This window comes from Camelus bactrianus, chromosome 14, assembly GCF_048773025.1.
Source record: "Camelus bactrianus isolate YW-2024 breed Bactrian camel chromosome 14, ASM4877302v1, whole genome shotgun sequence".
Taxonomy (NCBI): Eukaryota; Metazoa; Chordata; class Mammalia; order Artiodactyla; family Camelidae; genus Camelus; species Camelus bactrianus.
Genome location: NC_133552.1, coordinates 21,032,953 through 21,054,921, shown reverse-complemented (window position 1 = coordinate 21,054,921; position 21,969 = coordinate 21,032,953). Strand labels below are relative to the sequence as shown.

Sequence of the window (21,969 nt, the reverse complement as noted above, 5' to 3'; positions counted from 1 at the left end):
TTCATCTATAGAATGGAGCAATCTTACCTCCTTCATAGAGCTGCAGTGAGGATTAACAAGTTCCACGCAAAGCACCTAGAATGGTGCCCGAACAGTTGGTGCCACATCCGTGTTTGTAGTCGTGGCTGTTACTTCTCTGTCTCTCCCACGCCACCTTGCTAGGCCTTCCTACCAGGAGGTGGGCTCCTGATGGATCCTGCAGAGTAAGATGGCTTTCCGCTGTGCCTTGAGTTCTTATTCAGTAGGAGCTTTGTGGCCAGCCCCCCTCTCGGGATCTATGAGGCCTCCTGTGCTCTCTCTCTCCTACAGTAGATGCCAGCCCACCAGGCCATGCCCTGTCTTCTTAGTGGAGCTGCTGTTTAAAGACTTCTGAGAGGGGAGAGGGTATAGCTCAGTGGTTATCACGTGCTTACTGTGCACAGGGTCCTGGGTTCAGTCCCCAGTACCTCCACGTATGTAGATGGATGGATGGGTGGGTGGATGGATGGATGGATAGATAGATATAAAATTATCCCCTCCAAAGGAATAGTACATTTGTATGATAGAATTTTATGCTCTTATTAAAATTCCAATTATGAAGGCTGTATAGCATCACCAGAATACATTTAGCCTAATGCTCAGAAGGCATGGATGGTGACTGCCGCTGTGTAAGTTCTGTCTGCATGTGGACAAAATCTGGGAGATGTCTGCGGAAAGCGGTGGTATGTTGTGGGTGACTTTTGTTTTTCCTTTTAAAAACAGTTAATGTTGCTGTAACATTTTTCCACTTAAAATATCTATTTATTCTTGCAAACTTAAAAAACCCAAAGCAGTTCAGCCTGGCTTCCACGTTCTCCCTAATGCATTTCTAGCCTACCTCACCCCTCCATGTTTCCACTTTGTGGTTCTCTGCTCCAAGAGGTTACAGTCAAAATGAAATCTCTCAACTCATCGCTTTCAACAGAGAATTTACCAGAGTAATCAATATATTAATTTTTTCCTTGGCTAATAAGCAGGGAAGACGAAGATAAAATTTTAAGGATCTTCTGTTGAACAAAGTCATTTAAACTTGAAATAATTTAAGAGTAACAAATACCTTTTAATACAACTAGGTACATCTGGCTACATGATAATCAATTAGGCAATTTAGAAATTCTTTATTATGGAATTTTCAAATGCACCAAAATGTAGAAAGAATAGGACAACAACCCCCACCCCCCCACCATGTAGCTATCCCCCAGCTTCAACTGCATGAAATGAATTGGGGAAAGGTTGAGAAATGGAGTCCACCCACCCCTTTTCTTTCAAAACAGTATAAGGAGAACTCTAGTCATCCTGTCCTTTCACCAGCTTTTCTTCCTTCAAATAACCACCATAGCATTACTACCCTGAATGAAATGTTTTGAAATTAAAACTTACACAGCACAGGAAAGAATGAAATAATTCCATTTGCAGCAGCGTGGATGGACCTAGAGATTATCATACTAAGTCAGTCAGACAAAGACAAATACATATCACTTATATGTGGAATCTAAAATATGATACAAAGGAACTTATTTACAAAACAGAAACAGACTCAGAAAACAATCTTACGGTTACCAAAGGACAGGTTGAGGGGGTAGTAAAGAGTTTGGGATTAACAGGTATGTACTACTATATATAAAATAGATAAACAACAAAGACTTGTATAGCACAGGGAACTATATTTAATATCTTGTAACCTATAATGGAAAAGAATCTGAAAAATAATATATATACATATATATATAATAATATATATACATATATATAAAAAACTGAATCACTTTGCTGTCCATCTGAAACTAACACAACATTGTAAATCAACTCTACTTCAATAAAAATTTAAAAAAAAATTTTTTTAAAGCTTATACAACGCAGGAGAGAACAGTAAACTTTAGAAGGCCACATGCTTCCAAGGGGGTTTGTCACAGGTAATCTTGTAAGGATACTGTCATGAAGAGGAACTACAACAGGATGGTTAATTACAAATGTACACTTTCCAGGCAAGTCTGCAGAAAGACAAGCAGGTAAGAGTTCCTTCTGAATGACTTCAGCCTCCATGGGTTGGATCTGAGCAGTTTTCAACAGCTCTGGTGAGAATTTCATCTACTACTTGAACTTGCATCAACAGCTCTTGTCTGTCATTGGCTTTCTTAGTTAACACCTGCCAACTAGGAGAGCATGTAAGCTCAAGGATACAGTCAGGATTTCATCTGCTGACCTGAATCAGAAATAAAACACATAATAGGGTTGGGGAGGAAGGGAGAATAAATTGTTTCAAAGTTACCAAGTTCCTAGTATTCTGCTTCCATGCTGCCTTCTCCCTCTCATGCCCACCCTCCACCCCACTGTGCATCTTAGCTCTCCAGACTCTCCACCCATTCCTCTTTTGGAACATATGCTTTTCTTCTCCATTAATGCACCAGCCACAGTTTCTCGATCCTTCCTCTAAACTCAGACTAGATGTCACACCTTGGGACCCCTCTTGTGTAGAACCTGTGTGGTTCATCTCGCCTCCAGGGGTGGTTTTGTTTCCTTAGTATTTATATTTATGTTCTCTTTTCATGGCAAATCACACTTGTTTAACATTCATAGTAGTGCTATAATGTTTTATTTTAAGCTAATTTGTTTGCATGAAATAAATGAATTGGTTTCAGGAAAAATTAGGTAAATAAAAGTAAAAATTCAAGTGAGGGTCAGCTGGATAGCCACATGCAAAAGAATGAAGTTAGACCCCTTCCTCACACCACACACACAAAATAACTCAAAGTTAGACACATCTGTATGAACTACAATTACAAAACGCTTAGAAGAAAGCATAGATTACATCTTGGGACCTTAGGTTAGGCAATTTTTAAAGATACGGAACCAAAAGCATTAGCAACAAAGGAAAAAAATGAGACTTCATCAAGAGTACAAAGTTCTGTGCTACAAATGATACCATCAAGAAAATGAAAGAAAACCTACAAGATGGGAGAAAATATTTGCAAACTATATATCAAATATGGGACCTGTATTCCAAATACATAGAACTTATTACTTAGTAAGAAGAGAAATAACCCAATTAACAAATGGTCAAAAGATCTGAATAGATATCTCCCTAAGGAATATATCCAAAAGACCAACCAACAAGCATGTGAAGAGAGGTTTGGTATCCTCAGTCACCAGGAAAATGGAAATGAGATACTACCTCACATCTACTAGGAGGGTTACAATGAAAAAGACAGATAATTATAAATATTAGCAAAGTTATGGAGAAACCAGAACCCTAATACATCGCTGGTGAGACTAAAATGGGGCAGCTGCTTTGCACAACGTTTTGGCAGCTCCTCAAAATGTTAAACATAGAGTTTCCATTTAGTTTGGTAATTTCACTCCTAGAGAAATTAAAACATGTGTCCACACAAAAATTTGTATATGAATGTGCACAGCAGCAGCAGCATAACTAAAAATGGAATCACAAATGTCCATCACCTGATGCATGGATAAATAAAATGTGGTTGTGATGGTTGAGTTGCTGTGCTAACATGGCTGGACCATGGTGCCCGGATATTTAGTCAAAGATTATTCCGGATATTTCTGTGTAGGTATTTTGAGGATGACACTGACATTAAATTTATTGAGTAAAGCAGATTATGCTGCATAATGTGGGTGGGCCTCATCCAATCAACTGAATGCTCCAATAGGACAAAAGACTGACCTCCCCTGGGCAAGAAGTAATTCTGCCAGCTTGAACTGCAACTCTTCCCTGGGTCGCCAGCCTGCTAGCCTACTCCATGAGGTTTTGGACTTATCAAGCCTCCACAGTGACATGAGCTGACTGCATAAAAAGAAGAAGAAAAATATACATATATCACACATCCTGTTGGTTCTGCTTCTCTGGAGAACCCTGGCTAATATAGAGACATATCTATATAATGGAATATTATTTGGCAATAGTACAGTACTAATTCATGCTACAACATGGATAAACCTTGAAAACATTGTATAAGTGAAAACAACCAGTCACAAATTTTGTGATTCCATTTATACGAAATGCCCAGAATAGGCAAAATCATAGAGATACAAAGTAGAAGCCTGGTTTCTTAGGGCTGGGGAGTGGGAGTGCAGGGGGAATGGGGAGTGGTGCTAATGAGTATGGACTTTTTTCTGCAGGGGATGAAAATGTTCTAAAATTAGATTATGGTGATGCTGGCCCAACTCTGTGGATATACTAAAAAAACACTGAATTGTACACTCTAAATAGGTGAGTTATAGCTCAATACAGCTGTTTAAAAAAAAGTCTAAGGGGTAAGTGATACAGGGAAATTCACGAAAAGAGAGCAGAAACGTCCAACATGTTGTGAAACACTGAATTGGAGCCTGCTGTCCCTCAGAGAATCTCGGGTGCCTCTCTGGAGACACACTGTCTGTACATGTTTCCTTTTTGTTCCCTGTTGCGTTATTCATAGTCACAAGCAAATCAACCCACCTTTGCTCTAGACTGGTCACTGCATTACTCAACCTGATTAAAAATATAAGAGCAAAATATGGGTTGGCTTACGAAATAAGAAGTTGGCTGACGGATGCTAAGGAAGGAATCTAAAATACACATTGGACCCTTGCCTGGAAGGAGGAATGAAATTTATGTCATGAGGGAGGTGTATGTGATATTTCATGTTCTGAGTGTTTCCATCCATGAACAAAGAGCCCGATCTGCTTCTCATCCTACAAGGAGACAGGCAGAGCTGGAGGGCCCGCCTGCTTCTCCTGCGTCCTCAGTTTTCTCTGAAAATCAATGTGCCTCAGGGATTTTTTGGAGACTTGATGCCAATATATTTCTGGCCAGAGTCTATTCCCTCAAAACATACATATTTTTAAAAAATGGATTCTTCATAAAAATCAGTTTCTGCAGTTCACTCGCCTATTAAATAAAAACCTGTATTAAGTAGTCAGGTTTTTCTGGGTGCCACCATATTCTCTGAGAACCATTAAGCACGTGCTCCCCAACCCCTCACGGCCCCTACTGAGTGGACCGCAAGTCTTGTGACCGCACCTCATTGGCCACAACCGATTCCACCAGGGGTAGTGATCTGACCCACACTGGGCCAATCAGGTCCTCTTTTCTGGGAATGTGCGACTCAGATTTAAAAATTAGTTAATATGCTTCCTAAAAGAAGTTTCGAGTGACTTCTAAAATTTTTCACATGGAAAATCAAGCATATGGAATTGCAAAGGATGTTATTTCCTGGGTTCCATAAATACTTACATTTTAAAATAAAAGAATTATGTCACTCCTTTACCTATATCCAGTGGAATCTAAATTCATCCATTAAAAATAAAAAAGAACAAGCACTATATTACCAGCAGGACATTTTACATCATTCTTTTTCTCTTTAAACCTACGTTTCCATTCCAAATTCTTTTATTTTTTTTCAATTGATCACAGCATCCTAATTCTCCAGAACAAAAATACCTATGTAAATTGAAATTAGAAACATTAAAATCTGCAGTGACCATAAGGTTTTATTAAGTGTGTTAAAAACAAATTAAAGATGCTATATATTTTCATAAGTATGCAACATACAGTAAAATTTTATTGGCCCTTAAAACTCTTAATTCATGTGTCCAGTGATAAATATTATATATTGATGAATATCACATATTCCTACTTATCCCCATTTTTTATCATATATATGCTATCTGTAATCAATATATATGGTGATTAACTTTGTTTAAATAAAAGTACAGAGGAGTCTGGAAGTAATTTGTGTACTAAAGTCACTCAATGGTTTGAAGTTCTCAGTTTTAGGCCAAAAAAAAATCACTTAGTGATCTTCCATCAAATTTTATTTAACTGACAACTCTAGTAGCTCCTTTGGTTTTGATATAAGCAAGGACATAAAAACTACCTGCCTTGCCTAGTGGCAGATGCTCTCAGTGCCTCACACGCATCCCTGAGGCTCTAAGCATTTCAGTGTGTGCAGATGGTATCTTGCTTCCGATACGTATATTTTGAGCTGATCCCTCAAAAGCTTTCACTTTGCTTGAATGTCAGGGAGACAAGTGTCAGGGAGTTAATACCCCTGCGAGCAGACTTCAGTCAATGACAAATGAGATTCTGAGCATAAATGTTCCAGCTTCCTTGCCTCAGAATTCTGAAGTATGTTCTATGCCATCTCCCCAGGGTTCTCTAGAAAGTGAACCCCAGTTTCTCACAGGGGTAACTCATCAAGGCACTCTATATTGGTTTCCTTCTCTTCCCTGTCAGTCATTTTCCACTCTCCTGCTGATGCTTCCTGGGGTCACAGCTCTAATATAACATTTGCACTCAAGTCTTGATCTTGGCAACACTTCTAGGGTAACCCAGCTGCAGTGGGTTGAACTGTGCCCCACCCTACCCCGAAAAGATATATCCAAGTCCTAACTCCTGTAACCTGTGAATGTGGTCTCATTTGGAAAAAGAGTTTGCAGGTGTAATTAAGAGTCTCAAGATGAGATCATGCCGGATTACTGCAGAGGAGGGGCCCTGTAGGAGAAAGAAGAGGAAACACAAGGAACACGTGAAGATGGAGGCAGAGACAGAGAGATGCAGCCACAAACCAAGGAATGCGTGGAGCCACCAAAAGCTGGAAGAGGCAAGGAAAGATTTCTTTCCTAGAGCCTTAGGAGGGAGCTGGTCCAGATCAAGCCTCCAAAAAAGGCCCTACTTGGGTCACAGGTTGTGCCTCCTTGTGGGTAGGGAAGGCGGGGCCATGTAATTGACAGCCTTAGAAGATGGAGGAAGGAGTTCCTGAGAAGAAAATATCCTGGACAGAACAAAAGTAACAGTCATCTGCTGCAGACGTGTATACCAATGATTGCAAGTCAGATGACGTAACTATAAAGCACATCAAGGTCCAGCGGGGTCAGATAGGGGGCTGCCAATTCCACTAGGTGTGTTTCAGGTAAAGGCAAGTAAAGCTTCATAAAACATATCATGCATGATACAGTTGTAAATAAAAATATTTTATTTTACTAAACATTGTTTATCAATAGCTCCATGGCTCTTGTCTTTCTTGTTCATTGTTTTTTTCCCTAGATCCAAGCATAGTACCCACATATTTTAGGAACTCAGCAAATATTTGTTGAATTGAGGTCTTAGGACAACAGTAGGATAACCTCCTTTTAAACTAAGAGTTAAAGGAGTTGAAGCACAAAAAGATCATGCTGATAAATTTACATCCCATTTTGGGGGTGGTTTTTGGTTAGCACTTATCTACAGAGACTCAGCTTTGAAATAACACCAGCACTCAGTTTCATTTGTATTATTGTTATTATTTCTTGTCATTGACATCTGATAGCCTTGATTTTGTAAGTCCTCAGGCTCTTTGTCTCATTATCAAATGAAGCGCGTATATGGGAACACTAAGCAAATATAAAATTCTATTTAAAAGGGGAGATATAGCTCAGTGGTAGAGCACATGCTTAGCATGCACAAGGTCCTGGGTTCAATCCTTAGTACTTCCATTAGAAAAAAAATTCTAAAAAAATGTAAGCTGTTTTTATTACTAGATGTTTGGAAATGTCCTAGTCTTTAACTCATTCTTGTGACATAATGGGAGTCTTTGAAAAGTCCAGAGGTGTTCTTAAGTTGCTTCTCTTTCAATCCAGCTCCTTCCTAGAGAATTTATTTACTTCTTTTTCACAGACTTGAAAGGACATGGAATTTAGGCAGGCTGCATATTTATTAACTAACACCTGATCCAGATCTACTAAAAGAAATGACTAAGATGAGTTTTGATTTATTAATACCTAACCATTACTTGTACCAAATAGATTTTTGATCTTTGATTTTAAGTATCATCACTTTATGCCTTAAGCCAGCTCATTTCTCAAAGAGTCTGTGCTGTCTGTCTCCCCCAGTTTTATTTTCAGTGGACCTCTGGTGTATTCATCATCTTTGGTTCACCTCCCACTCTCATCATTGGTCCATTCTTGGCCGCCTTTTACTTTAGCTACTTGTGTGTTTATTTGTTAATAAGATAACGAACACCCATGAACCCACTATCCAATTAGAGAACTAACACATTGACAATAACTTCTACCTTCTGTGTGTTCCCACCCTAGCCCATTTCCCTCTGCCTCCTCTCACTTTTGTAGCCACAATTCTGAATCCTGTATTTTTATTCATTCTTAATATATGCGCCCCTATGTTCACAGCAGCATTAGTTACAATTGCCAAGAGATGGAAGCAACTTAAGTCCATCAACAGATGAAAGGATGCAGATGTGGTTTATATACATATGCAATGGAATACTACTCAGCCATAAAGAAGAATGACATTTTGCCATTTGCAACAACATGAATGGACTTGGAGGGCATTATGCTAAGTGAATTAAGTCAGATAGAGAAAGACTAATGCTGTACAATATCACTTGTATGTAGAGTCTTAAAAAACACAACAAACTAGAGAATATAACAAAAAAGAAACAGACTCACAGATACAGAGAACAAATTAGTGGTTACCAGTGGGAGAGGGAAGGAGGGAGGGGCAATATAGGGGAAGGGGACTAAGAGGCACAAACTATTGGGTATAAAATAAGCTACAAGAAAGGGGAGGGTGTAACTCAAGTGGTAGAGCAATACTTAGCATGCATGAGGTCCTGGGTTCAATCCCCAGTACCTCCTCTAAGAATAAATAAATAAACCTAATTACCTCCCCCCACCAAAAAAAAAAAACTATAAAATAAGCTATAAGAATATACTGTACAACACAGGGAATACAGCTAATATTTTATAATAACTATAAAGGGAGTATAGCCTTTAAAAATTGTGGATCGCTATACTGTATACCTGTAATGTATACTATTGTACATCAACTATACTTCAATAAAATTTTTTTGTCACACATCTATACATGCAACAAAATAATGATTAATTTCAAGTGTTTTTGACTTTTATAAAAAGGATATTATGCTGTATATAGTCTTCAGGGATTTTTTTCCCATTTAGTTTCTAGCTGCTGTAATTCATTCATCTCCATTGCTGTATCGTATTTCATTGTGTGAATATGCCCACATTTATGTATCTGGCCTCTTGGACACTGAGTTTAGGCTCTCAAATTTCTTGCTGTAATGGACATTCTCATATGTGGTTTTCTCTCCCAGCGCACACCTGCTGGAGTTGCCCTCAGTTTATACGTAGCAATATACTGTGAGTCAGTTGTAGCATGTGTGAATGTTCAGCTCTGCAGTATAAAGCCAGACTGTTTTTCCAAAGCAAGTGTAACAATTTATTCTCAATTATTTCTCACCATCCTATTGATCTATCCTCTTCAGCACTTGGTATTGCCAGACTTCACAATTTTTTCCCCATTAAAAAAAAATGAAGTATAGTTGATTTACAATGTTGTATTAGTTTCTGGTGTACAATACAGTGATTCAGTTATACATGCACACACACACACACACACACACACACACACACACACACACACATATATATATATATATATATATATATATATATTCTTTTTCATTACAAGCTACTATAAGCCACTGAATATAGTTCCCTGTGCTACACAGTAGGACCTGTTTATCTATTCTGTATACAGTAGTTAGTATCTGCAAATCCCAAACTCCCAATTTATTCCTCCCACCCCACTTCCCTCCCTGGCAACCATCAGTTTGTTTTCAATGTCTGAGTCTATTTCTGTTTTGTTTTTGTCATTATTTTTAAGAGTCCACATATAAGTGATATCATAGATATTTGTCTTTCTCTGATTGACTTACTTCACTTAGTATGATCATCTCTAGGTCCATCCATGCTGTTGCCAATGACATTATTTCATTCCTTTTTATGGCTGAGTAGTATTCCATTTTCTTTATCCATTCATCTGTTAATAGAAATTTAGGTTGCTTCCATGTCTCGGCTATTGTAAAAAGTGCTGCTATGAACATTGGGGTGCATGTATCTTTTCAAATTAGTTTGACCAATAGTAGGATTGCTGGATCATACAGTATTTTTAGTTTTTTAAGGAACCCCCATACTGTTTTCCATAGTGGCTGCACTAATTTGCATTCCCATCAACAGTGTAGGAGGGTTCCTTTTTCTCCACACCCTCTCCAGAATTTACTATTTCTAGACTTTCTGATGATGGCCATTCTGACTGGTGTGAGGTGATACCTCATTGTAGTTTTGATTTGCATTTCTTGAATAATTAGTGATGTTGAACATCTTTTCATGTGCCTGTTGGCCATCTGTATCAGACCTCAATTTTTGCCAATTAAATGGATGTAAATTAGAGTCTCTTTATGGTCTTGATTTGCCTTTCTTGGATTATTTATGAGGAATTCAATAAATGGAACAGGAAAAAAATGATTATCCATATGAAAAATAAATCAGATTCCTATCTCACATCAGACATGCAAATCAACTCCAGATGGATTAAGGATTCAAATATCAAAAGCAAAACTTTAAAACTTTTAGAAAAAATATGAGTGACTATCTTTAGATCTGAAGGATAGGGAAGGATTTCATAAACAATGGACATATAAAAGCCCACTATAAAGTAAAAGTGTGATGAGTTTGACTATATTGAAATTAAAAACTTGCATTAATCAAGAGACATGTTGAAGGTGAAAAGACAAACTACAAATAAAGAAGCCGTATCATATATAACAGACAAAAGATCTGGATCAAGACTATTTTAAGAACAACCTAGCATGCACAAGGTCCTGGGTACAATCCCCAGTACCTCCATCAAAAAATAAAATTAATTAATTAACTAACAAACTTAATTACCTCCCCCCAAAACAAAACAAAAAAGAATATTTTAAGAACTACAAATCAATAAGGAAAGGAGAATAACCTAATAGAAAAATAGGCAAAAGACATAAATGGATATTTCACAGAAGAGGAAACACATAAAGCCAATACTCATATGGCAAGACACGCTATCTCCTCAATTTAGAAAACATCTTTTGAGGAAAAACAGGATACTTTAAAAACATAGCTACTCTGGTCTTCTTCTAGGCTAAGAAAAAATAAACACCTAGAAAAACAAAAGCAAACTGAAGCACTGAAGCTTCATCCAATATTTCAGGAAAAGCAACTAAAATTAAAGGATATTTACTAACATATTTTAAGCTTATTTTCCAATTTTGATCGTTTCTGCCGCTTTACACATTGTTGGCACTCAAGAATGGTTAATTGATCAATTCCCTGTGCCTGATTTTCTGCAAGCCTAACTTTGATTTCTTTCAGACTCGGAACAGATGGGCACATAGTTTTAAGACATTAATAAACATTATAGAACATGATCTTCTTTCTCTGAACCCCGCGCCCTGTTGGCTATGAGAATAAAGCATCCACTTGAAGGAAGAAATCAGATTTAATCTAAAAGGCATGGTATAGCTATGCAGCGCCCAGACCCTGTGGTTGAAAACAAAGTGCTTAGTCGGCATTTCTAGGGGGAATCAGAGCACAAAAGAGATGGGAATGCCCCCAGGCCCCTCACTTACTGATCCTGAAATCAAACGAATGTGCTTTTATAACACAGGCACTAAATTGTAAGGTGCCCTCAGAGAGCACTGGTTTCATAACGATGACATTCCGGAGAGTAGTTACTTCTTTTGTATCAGATTGTTAAATTGTGAGCTCATAGTATTTTATTTATAATTTTTATTCATGAAAACTACTCAAAATATTAACCTTCTGAGGTTGGTCTGTAGGAGATTATCTGGAGAAAATTGATTGATGTGATGGTACTGCTTTGGGTTTTCTGCAGAAAGATATAACCTTATGGGTATAATCTTTATCTGGATAATGTGAAAATACATACTAAAAGGCCTAGAATTTTATATTTTCTTTGACCCAACAATTTAACATCTATGAATTTATTCTGAGGAAGAAATCATGGATGAGCCTAAAGATACAGCTACTAGAATATTCATCAAAGTACTGTCCGTAAAAGTGAAAAAGTGAAAACAATCTAAATGTTAAAAATTAGGAATTGATCAAATTGCAATTTACCAGCACATCTATTAAAATAATGCCAAAGCATATTTGAAGACATGGAAATTGATCATATGGTTAAAGGTTACAAACAGAATATAAGGTATGATCTTATTTAAAAACACACACAAACACACACACACACACACACACACACACACACACACACACAACAACCCTAGGGGAATAATGGATTGAAGGAATGAAAAATGGAAGCTTGAATCAACTCTCAAAAAAGAAAAGTAGTGATGATTATGTCTAGAGTATGAAAAAATATCAGGCCAAAGTGGTAAAACTGTTACACTAAAATTGAAAGGCTTGGATGCTCTGAAGCGTATGTGCAGTGAGAGTAAACAACATCAGAAAAATATGTGTTAGATCTAGGGCTCAACATTTCTGAGCGCCTACAATGTGCCAGGAGCGATAGACGTACCTGTTTTAATCCTTTCCAGAGACTCAGGATAAGTAACAATCAGGAAGATGAGGTGGTCTGCTTGAGGTTGCACGGCTACGACAAGGTGGAGCAGGGATTCTGAGCCGGGGCTGGGTACTGCTAGTGCACCATGGCGAGAAAGGAATGATTGGTAACAATGATTTTTAATGATTTTGAACTTAAGCTCCAACAATGGAGGAAAAAGGCTGGCAAACTATGGAATATTATAGGTGCCTTATCAGGATCTCAAAAGCAACAACATTGTGAGCTATTTCTTTCTTGGGTTTTTTTTTTTTTTTTTGAAGGGGAGGGTAATTAGGTATATTTATTCATTTAGTATTTTTTTTTTTCTTAACAGAGGTACTGGGGCTTGAACCCAGGACCTTGTACATGCTAAGCATGTGCTCTACCACTGAGCTACACCCTTCCTGCCTGTTAGAGATTTTCTTTTCTAGGAGATGAGGGACCAAGTTAATTCTCTTCTTTGGACCATTTGACTAGTTTATCATCTTTAACACAAGGATTTTTATTAGTTCTTGTGCTGTACTGGTGCTGATTAAGGACTGGACCCTTTTTTATCATGTTATTAAGTTTTTCCTGCTTTTGGTACAGTTCCTACTTTTCCTGGAGTTGTTTCATTAACTTGTGCTTTTCAACTCATTGCTTACACAGATTTTAAAGGAACTATGCCTTATAAACCAACGTGTTCTTAAAAGGAAGAGACAAACATCCACGTCTATTAATAAATGTAGTTTTTTTTTACAGCTCCCCTTCCATACATTTCGTATTGATTTTTTTTCTTTTGTCATAATGAACTCATAAATGCTCACAGAACTGCCCAGTTCAACTAAGATCATGTATATCAATGGTTCTCAAAATGTGGTCTCTAGACCGGTAGCAGCTTCACCTGGAAACGCATTAAAAATGCCCTGTTCCAGACCTGTTCCAGATCTGCTGGGGGGTGGGCCCAGCAATGTGGGTTTTCACATCTCCATGTGGTTCTGATGTGCTCTCAGCTTTGAGAACCACTGATTTACACTGTACGTGAAGATGGTGATACTTAAATTATTACATGGCCATGGGGAGCTCACTCTGAGTTATCTGACTGCTGATGTTTTAAAAAAACATCTTTGCTGTCTAGAAACACCAAGATATTCCAGATTCAAAGTGATTTTTTTCCCTTTCCTAAGATATTCAATAAGCTTCTCTCCAAGGAGTTCTTTTTCCACTTAGTGAAATTAGAGAACAAAATCCTGGTGTTAGTGATGCTCACATGTGTTGTGGGTGATCCAAAGAACAGCCGCTGACACTGGGACACATTCAATGAGAGAGCTTAAAGGTTCTGTACTTACACTGATCTTTTTTTCCCCATTGAACATATAAAGTTACTGGATTCTGTCTATTGTATGCGGTTTTATTGAACAGTAAAATTTTCTACTATGTTGACAACATAAGCTGACTTTCATCGTTTTTTTTCCATGCAAAGTTACCCAACTCTTAATTATTAAAAAGTTATTAAATTAAACTACACTTCCTTCTCAAAGGGTCATCCTTTTGAAGAATATTTCAAGAGGATGAAAGTATCATCCAGGGAGAGAGGAGGATAGATTTCTAGCAAGTTCCTTTCCATAGGGCGGGGTCGCAAGAAATGTTTTCATAGTCCTGGGAAACCCTATAGCTGGTCTGTTTTGTTATTAATTATTATTATTATTATTAAAAATGTATCATTGCCTTATTTGTATTTCATTGCAATTAGTGTGGTCATCTTGAAGTTTTTTCTACCAAGAGTTTCTGATGTTCTTCAGAAGGGAATTTTGCATTCTTCTCTCTGCTTCTCTCCACATATATGATGCTGGTGGTATGTCATCTAGGTTTGAGTGTTTCTTCATTTATTCATTTCTACTCATGTATCTGTGTTAGGACACAAAAAAGAGTGAAGTGATCCCACTGGAACGCACAAGACAGTGTCATGGAATGTTGAAGATGGAGAATCTTCTGTGTAGCCCTCAGAAGGTTATGATTTACCACCTCGCATCATCAGTCATATCCCCTGACTTCAGCCCAAGTCAGATATTCATCCACAGTAAACTCTGGGTAGTAGGGGAAACGGGCAATGTGCCAGTGGAGGCAGAGGAGGGTGAATAAAGGTCAAATGAAGATTTGGTCCATTCTGAAGAATTTTAGATCTCTGTATGTCTTTAAAAAAAAAAACAACTTTATTATGGTATAATTTCTTTACAGTAAACCACATATTTCAGATGTACAACTGGATGAATTTTGATAGATGTATATACACTACGAAACCACCACCACAATCAAGATAGCTAACATTTCCATCACTCCTCAAGAGGTGCAAATTTCAAACTCCCAATGTATCCTTTTTTCCCCCCTTAACAATGGTGGAAATAGTCTCTTGCATTAGTAGACTGTTAGTTTTATTGTATTTTAAAAATATTGGACTACGGTGGGCGAGGGTATAGCTCAATGGTAGAGTGCCTGCTTAGCACGCACATGGTCCCAGGTTCAATCCCCAGTACCTCCATTAAATAAATAAATAAATAATAAAGCCTAATTAACCCCCCCCCCCAAATTGGACTACATGTTTGAAGTAGGTGGTATTTATCTGAGAAGATTAACACCACTTAGAAAATAACCAGGTTAATTATTCTGTATGGTACAAGAGAGAAATTGGCATTTGCTTTCAGGTAGACTGATTGAGCCGAACTCCATCATGAGGAGTGCCAGAGACTTACAGCAACACAGAGAAATACTGATGGAAACACAGAGAGAGAGAGGAAATGAATTTGTCCTCAGAAAGGAGTGCCAGTTCCGAGTCTGCCCAAAAATGACTCCCCGTGTAATCTTTGGAAAGTCAACTAAACTGTGGCTCAGTTGCTTGGTTTCCTAGGCTTGGCAAAAATTTGTTTTTCCTTAACTCACTAACAATGTAGAGCTAAATGTATGAGACAGATGTGAGTTTTTGGAAGACGATGTTAAAAAAAAAAGTCCTATTGGATAATTGTTTTTATTTGCTAATACATTTGTAAATAAATTTGTAAATGCAGACATTTTATAAAGGATTTTTTTGTGTGTCATCTTATTTAAATGCCCCCAAAGCTAAAGAAGTCAAGTTGTTTTCATGTCTTATATTTAAGGAAATTGAGGCTCAGAATGTCCTCCCCGTGACACACAGGTTTAACAGCAAGACAAGCACCAGAGTCCAGATCTTCTGAGCCCTACTTCACTAAATGCTCTTGCCCTTAACCAACTGTACTTTGTGTGGCTAATTAGAGGACTGTGTGCAGTATTTATTCATTCATTCATTCAAATACACAATAAATGCATACCATGTGCCAGCACGAAGAGGAAAAAACACCTCTGCTGTATTTCACGATTTGCCAAGCTGGTTTGGGTTGCAAAAAAAGGTGCTAGCTCATTTCTAGCCATTGAACTTCTTTTTTCCTCTATGACATTTAGATGTTACAAAAGACTGGAAAGTAAGTTTAAGCCCATGGTCTTCTTCCTTTCCACTGAGTTATGTTTGTAGCTTGACCCACTTGAATTCCTCACCTGTAGTCAAGTTAGGCCTATGGCTTATAAATGGGCCGTAGGCTGTGGGTGTGGAGGCGTAGGGGCAACACTGCAGAGAGCGGGGAAAGCAGGACAGATCCTGGTCCTGGGAGGGGACTTCTGAGGACAGCGCTCTCCTCTTTTTGCTCCCATATGGTGGCAGCAGAAAGTCATAGATCCAGGCACTAGGGGAACTTGTTTTGAGATGGCCTGAGGCTTGCTGTGGGTTGTTTTGGTTTGACATCACACAAAAGTGCTTTTCTTTCTTTAGGAGTTAAAAGTTAAAGGCACACCTACCATATAATCTAGTCTTTTTACTCTTAGGTATTTATCCAGAGAGAAACAAAACCATCTGCTCATACTTGTATACCAGCCTTATTTGTAATAGTCAAAACTGGAAACAACCCAAATGTCCGTCAACAGGTGAAGAGAGAGACTGTGGTATATCCATACAATGGAATATTGTTTAGCAATAAAAATGAGTGAGTTGTTGTAAACACAACAACATGGTTACATCTTAAAATAATTAAAGAAGGAGTGTACATGCTGTATGATTATATTTATTTAAAATTCTAGAAAATGCAAACTAACCTATAGTGACAAAAAGCAGATTAGTGGTTGCCTGGGAATGGGGCTGGGTGAGATTACAAGGGGGCAAGAGGAAACCTTTGGGGGTGATGGCTATGTTCACTATCTTGCGAACAAATGTCAAAATTTACCAAATTGTATGCTCAAAATTTGTGCAGTTTATTGTGTGTTGATTATATTGAGATAAACCTGTAAAAAAAAAATCCATGGAGGTATTTGGTATTTTTCTTTCTCTGAAATTTCCCTTGTTTTCTCTGCCTTGACTTCATTTACTGTTTTTTTTTTTAATAGACTATTTTTTAGAGCAGTTTTAGATTCACAGCAAAATTGTGTGGAAAGTACAGAGAATTTCCATCTACCTCCTGCCCCCACACAAGCATAGCCTCCCCCATTATCAACATTCCCTACCAGAATGGTCCATTTGTTACAATTGATGAATCTGTACAGACACATCAGTATTACCCAAAGTCCACAGTTGACATTAGAGTTCACTCTTGGTGTTGTATGTTCTATGGGTTTGGACAAATAAATAATGATAGGTATCCACCATTATAGAATCAAACAGACGAGTTTCGCTGCCCTTAAAGTCCTCTGTGATCTGCCTACTCATCTCTCTCTACTCCTAACCCCCGGCAGCCACTGACATTTCTACAGTCTGCATAGCTGGGCTTTTTCTAGAATGTGGTATAGTTGGAATCATGCAGTACGTAGCTTTCTTAGATTGGCTTCTTTCACTTAGTAATATATATATTTTTTAAATTTGTTTTATTTTAAATTATTTTTTAATGGAGGTACTGGGGATTGAATCCAGGACCTTGTGCATGCTAAACATGTGCTCTACCACTGAGCTATATCCACCCCCTACTTAGTAATATGTATTTAATGTTCCTCCAGATCTTTTCATGGCTTGAGAGATCATTCCTTTTTTGGTGCTGAGTAGTATTCCATCGTCTGAATGGACCACAGTTTACTTTTCCACTTACCTACTGAAGGACATCTTGGTTGCTTCCAGGTTTTGGCAATTATGAAAAACAGTTGCTTTTTTAAAAAGAGTCTCAGCTAGGTCTTCTTCAAGGTAGGCCCTTAACTGTGGAATATTCTGTTTACATTCATTGCCTCATTTACTATAAATCACTAATGATTCCTGCCAGGAAGCAGGTGCAGTGCCAGGGGCTATGGAGGGAGAGTGGAAGGGAAGTAACTTGGGGTCATGCAAAGGGGGTCAAGTGGGGATGTCAGACAGACGTGGAGTCTCCCATTAGCTGGGTCACATCCGGCAGATTCTTTGCTTTTTGAATTTCAGTTTCCTCTTTTGTAAAATGAGATCCCAATACCGGCCCCATGAGTTTGTCAAGAGGACAGAATGATAGGAAGGTAAAGGGGCTGACACATGTCACATGCTGGACTTGCTTCCCTTCCCTCCCACGGACTGTCGCAGGGAGATCTGTTTGCCAGAGAAACTTTACGTTTTCTTGGCTTTTCAGGATGATTAAAGCCAAAAGCCCAGTGGCATCTGGGCTTGAAGATGGTGATTTTGTAGGTCTGGAAGTGACGAAGGGTGTGTGCTTGGTCTTGAAAAGAGAAATAGAATAGAGCTAATGAATAAGAGCGCTTGATAATCAGGGAAGGCAAAATGCATACCTGATCCCACTTTATATCCCCCCCCACCTTGAGGTACATTTTGTAGAAAGTGAATCAAAGTGTATAGTTCTATGAATTTTGACAAAAGTATACACACATGTAACCATCACCCATGTCCTGAACATATCCTGAAAGTTCATCTGTGACCCTTTTCACTAGGGTGGGTCCCTCCCCAGAGGCAGCTATCGATCTGACTTAATTAGAAGCCCCAAAAGGGGTCTCAGTGGACAAAGTCAAGGTGTTGGCAGAGCTGGGTTGTTTTCTGGAGTCTCTAGGGAGAATCTGTTTCCTTGCATTTTTCAGCTTTTAAAGACCACTCATATTCCTTAGCTCGTGGCCCCTTCCTCCATCTTTGAAGCCAACCACGTTGCATCTCTGACCATTCTTCCGTAATCACCTCTCCCTCTGACTACAGCCAGGAAAGTTCTCTGATTTTAAGGACTCGTGTGATTAGACTGGGCCCACCTGCCTGGGTAATCCTGAATGATCCCCTCTCTCAAGGTCCTTAAGCTTCAAGACGTCCCTTCTGCCAGGTTGCCGTGGGGATTAGAGCTGGACATTTTTGAGGGGCTGTTATTCCACCGACTGCAGCATCTTTGGGCAAGTGTCATATTCCTAAGATTCATCCATGTTGTTGTGTATGTCACTAAGTTTGTTGTTTCTTTGCCGAGCCGTATTCTGGTGTATGACTGTATCATAGTTGTGTGTCTGTTCTTCCATTGATGCATTTGGGTTGTTACCAGTGTTTGGGTGTTATGAATAAATTTTATTCTTACATTGTTTTTTATTTCATTTGGGTAAAACCGTAGGAGAATTGCTAGATCACAGGGTAATTGCATGTTTGACTTTTCATGTGTTTCTTGGTCATTCCCATATCTTCTTTTGTGAGGTGAGGTGTGTTTCCAAGTGTTTTGCCCATGTTTTGTTTTTCCTAGGTTGTTTGTCTTTTTATTATTTGTTTGTAGATGATCTTTCTATGTTCTGAAAATCCTGGGTCAGATAAATGGATTTCAATATTTTCTTTCTGTCTGTGGCTTGCCTTTTCCTTTTTGTAATGGTATCTTTGATGAATGAAAGTTTTAAATTGTGATGAAATCTGATTTCTCAATTTTAAAAAAGTAATTAGTGCCTTTTATGTACTGTCTAAAAAAAAGCTTTCCCTGCATCTGAGTCTTGAGGATATTCTCCAATGTTTTCTTCTGGAAACTTTGTAGTTTTAGCTCTTATATTTAGGTCTATGATCCATCTCAAGTTAATTTTGATATGTGGCGTGTAGTAGGTGTTACAGTAAAATTTTTTTCTGTACAGATATCTAGTTATTCCAGCACCATGTTTTGAAAAGACTTATATTTCCTCACTGAACTGCATTCATACCTTTCTCATAAATCAATTAACCAAATACATACTTATTTCTGAACTTGATTCTGTTCCATTGGTCTGTTTGCCAATCCTTGGCCAATATCAGTTTTAATAATTTAACTTTATAGGAAATCTTGAAATCAGATAGTGTAACTTAATTCTCTTCAATATGATTTTGGCTACTATGGGTCATTTTTTGGCTTACATCACTGTTGTGGATTGAACTGCGACCCTCCTCTCCCCCAAAAAGAGATATGGTACCTGTGAATGTGGCCATATTTGGAAATAGAGTGTTTGCATCTGTGACCAAGTTAAGATAAGGTCATACAGAATCAGGGTGGACTCTAATCTAATATGACTGGTGCCCTTATAAGAAGATGAGAAGAGACACAAAGACACACAGGGGAAAGGTCATGTGAAGATGGAGGAACAGATCAGGGTGAAGCATCTCCAAGACAAAGAAGGCCAGCTATTGCCAGCAAGCCACCAGAAGCGAGGAGAGAGGCCTGGAACAGATTCTCCCTCACAGTGTTAGAAAGAAGCAACCCTGTCCACACCTTGACTTTGGACTTCCAGCCTCTAGAACTCCGAGACCACACATTTTTTTTTGTTTTAACCACTCAGCTTGTGGTACTTTGTTACGGCAGCCCTGGAAAGCTAATACAGTTAATGAAACAACTCAAACTTGCTTAAGCAATAAGGAAATGACTGTTTCTTAAACTGACACATCTGAGTTGAGGGGGTTCCTGATGAAATTTATGTGAAATATTAGGTGTGAAGATGCGGTTCAATTGTAAAGGTCAGAAATCCCCACAATACTGGCTCACTCAAGGTGAGTATTGTCTTTTCTTTTTTTCTCATGTAGGTGTTGGTATTCCAGGATACTCAAACCAATTTGGTTATCCCACTTCCAAATATATACATATCCTAGAAACTCTTACTTTTTTTTTTTTTGGAGGGGGTAATTAGGTTTATTTATTTATTTACTTATTTAAAGGGAGGTACTGGGGATTGAACTCAGGACTTCGTGCCTGCTAAGCCCATACTCTCCCACTGAGCTATACCCTCCCTCCTGAGACTCTCACTCTGGTATACGGGATGACAGATGCAAGACTACTCACATGAGTCCTTAAAAGCAGAGAACTTTCCTGGCTGTAGTCAGAGGGAGAGGTGACTACGGAAGAATGGTCAGAGATGCAACGTGGTTGGCTTCAAAGATGGAGGAAGGGGCCACTGCATTACAGTAGCAACAATGACAAAAACAACGTAACAGCTCAAATAGCCACCAGCGGGAGGATGGATTCACACCGCAGCAACGTGGATGAATAATTATCATGGACATTATGTTAAACAAAAGTAGCCAGATATAAAAGAATATACACAGCATGATTTTAAGGAGTTGGCAAAAGTAATCCCTGGTGACAGTATTCAGAATAGGAGTTACCATAGGGATTATTTCTGGAGTGCAGTTACTTACTGGAAAGTGGCATAGAGATCCTTTTGGGAATGATAACAAAATACTACATCTTGAGCTGGTTGGTAATTACACAGGTGTATATATGCAGAAATTTACCAAACTGTGCACTCAAGATTTGTGTACTTTATTGTGTATAAGTTATATCTCAAAAACATCCTAAGCAAAAATGACAAAATGTTAACATCTGTTAATTCTCAGTGATAGGTACTCAGAGTGCTATTACTGACTTCTCTGTATTTTTCTGTACATTAAAATTGTATTATAATTTTAGGAAAGAGAGGGAGAAGTAATTCTCCATGACTGAAGTGACACCCATTCTAGAAGAGGTGACATTTTGAGTTGAGGTCCCTGCCCATAGGACTCCCCAGTGCTTGGGTGAAGGAGTTCCCTCACAATGGAATGCAGATGACACCAACCAACCAGCCTCTCCCGGTGGAGGTAGGGTGATCTGCATTGTTACTCTCTCAGTAAACTGGCATGACTCGTAAAAAGTGGGGCTGTTCTGGAGACTCTTTTGAAGATCAGCTTGACTGATTCTTTAGCTGAGAGGGACCTAGAGCCACCATGCAAGAGCTGGGCTGGGTGTCCACTACCTTGCACCCCAACCTAGCTAAGGAGGGAGAGCTGCATTTGAAAGGCAGCTCCCTGGCCTCAGCTCCCAGATAGGTTGCTGCTCCGTTAGCCCAGGGCATCCTCAGTGGGTGCTACAGTAAGTCAAAGAATGTGAGGGAGGGAAAGAGAGAAAAGGAAATTTAATAAGGGAGGTAGGGAAAAAAAAAAAGAGGTGAAATGAAAGACGCACATGCCTTCAAGGACCTGGGTTATCTGCTCCTTTATCTGGAGGCTCTTTCTCCACCTTAAGCTGGAGAAAGGGAGTCTGTGGTGAAGCCCAAAGTGGCTCCAAGCCAGACAGACCTGCCTTTCC

General features: G+C 38.7%; 1 protein-coding gene and 1 long non-coding RNA gene across 7 annotated transcripts in view; one reads left to right on the top strand and one right to left on the bottom strand.

Annotated features, from left to right (window-relative positions):
* Positions 1-18,572, top strand: part of NAA16 (N-alpha-acetyltransferase 16, NatA auxiliary subunit) — a 78,867-nt gene extending 60,295 nt beyond the window's left edge. For 4 of the 6 annotated variants that reach the window (XM_074378242.1, XM_074378244.1, XM_074378247.1 and 1 more), the window contains one exon: positions 14,330-15,080. In XM_074378242.1, the coding sequence (XP_074234343.1) occupies positions 14,330-14,554 (225 nt within the window). In that variant the 3' untranslated portion in view covers positions 14,555-15,080. Of the gene's footprint in view, positions 1-14,329; positions 15,081-15,114 lie in introns of those variants that run through there. The other 2 variants (XR_012511717.1, XM_074378245.1) reach the window with 2 other exon arrangements.
* LOC141579762 (uncharacterized) lies at positions 1,058-3,828 on the bottom strand. The gene is made up of 2 exons (XR_012511723.1): positions 3,701-3,828; positions 1,058-2,221 (listed from the first exon to the last, which is right to left on the bottom strand). It is a non-coding gene; the product is annotated as an uncharacterized LOC141579762 (long non-coding RNA).
* Positions 18,573-21,969: the final 3,397 nt, after the last annotated feature.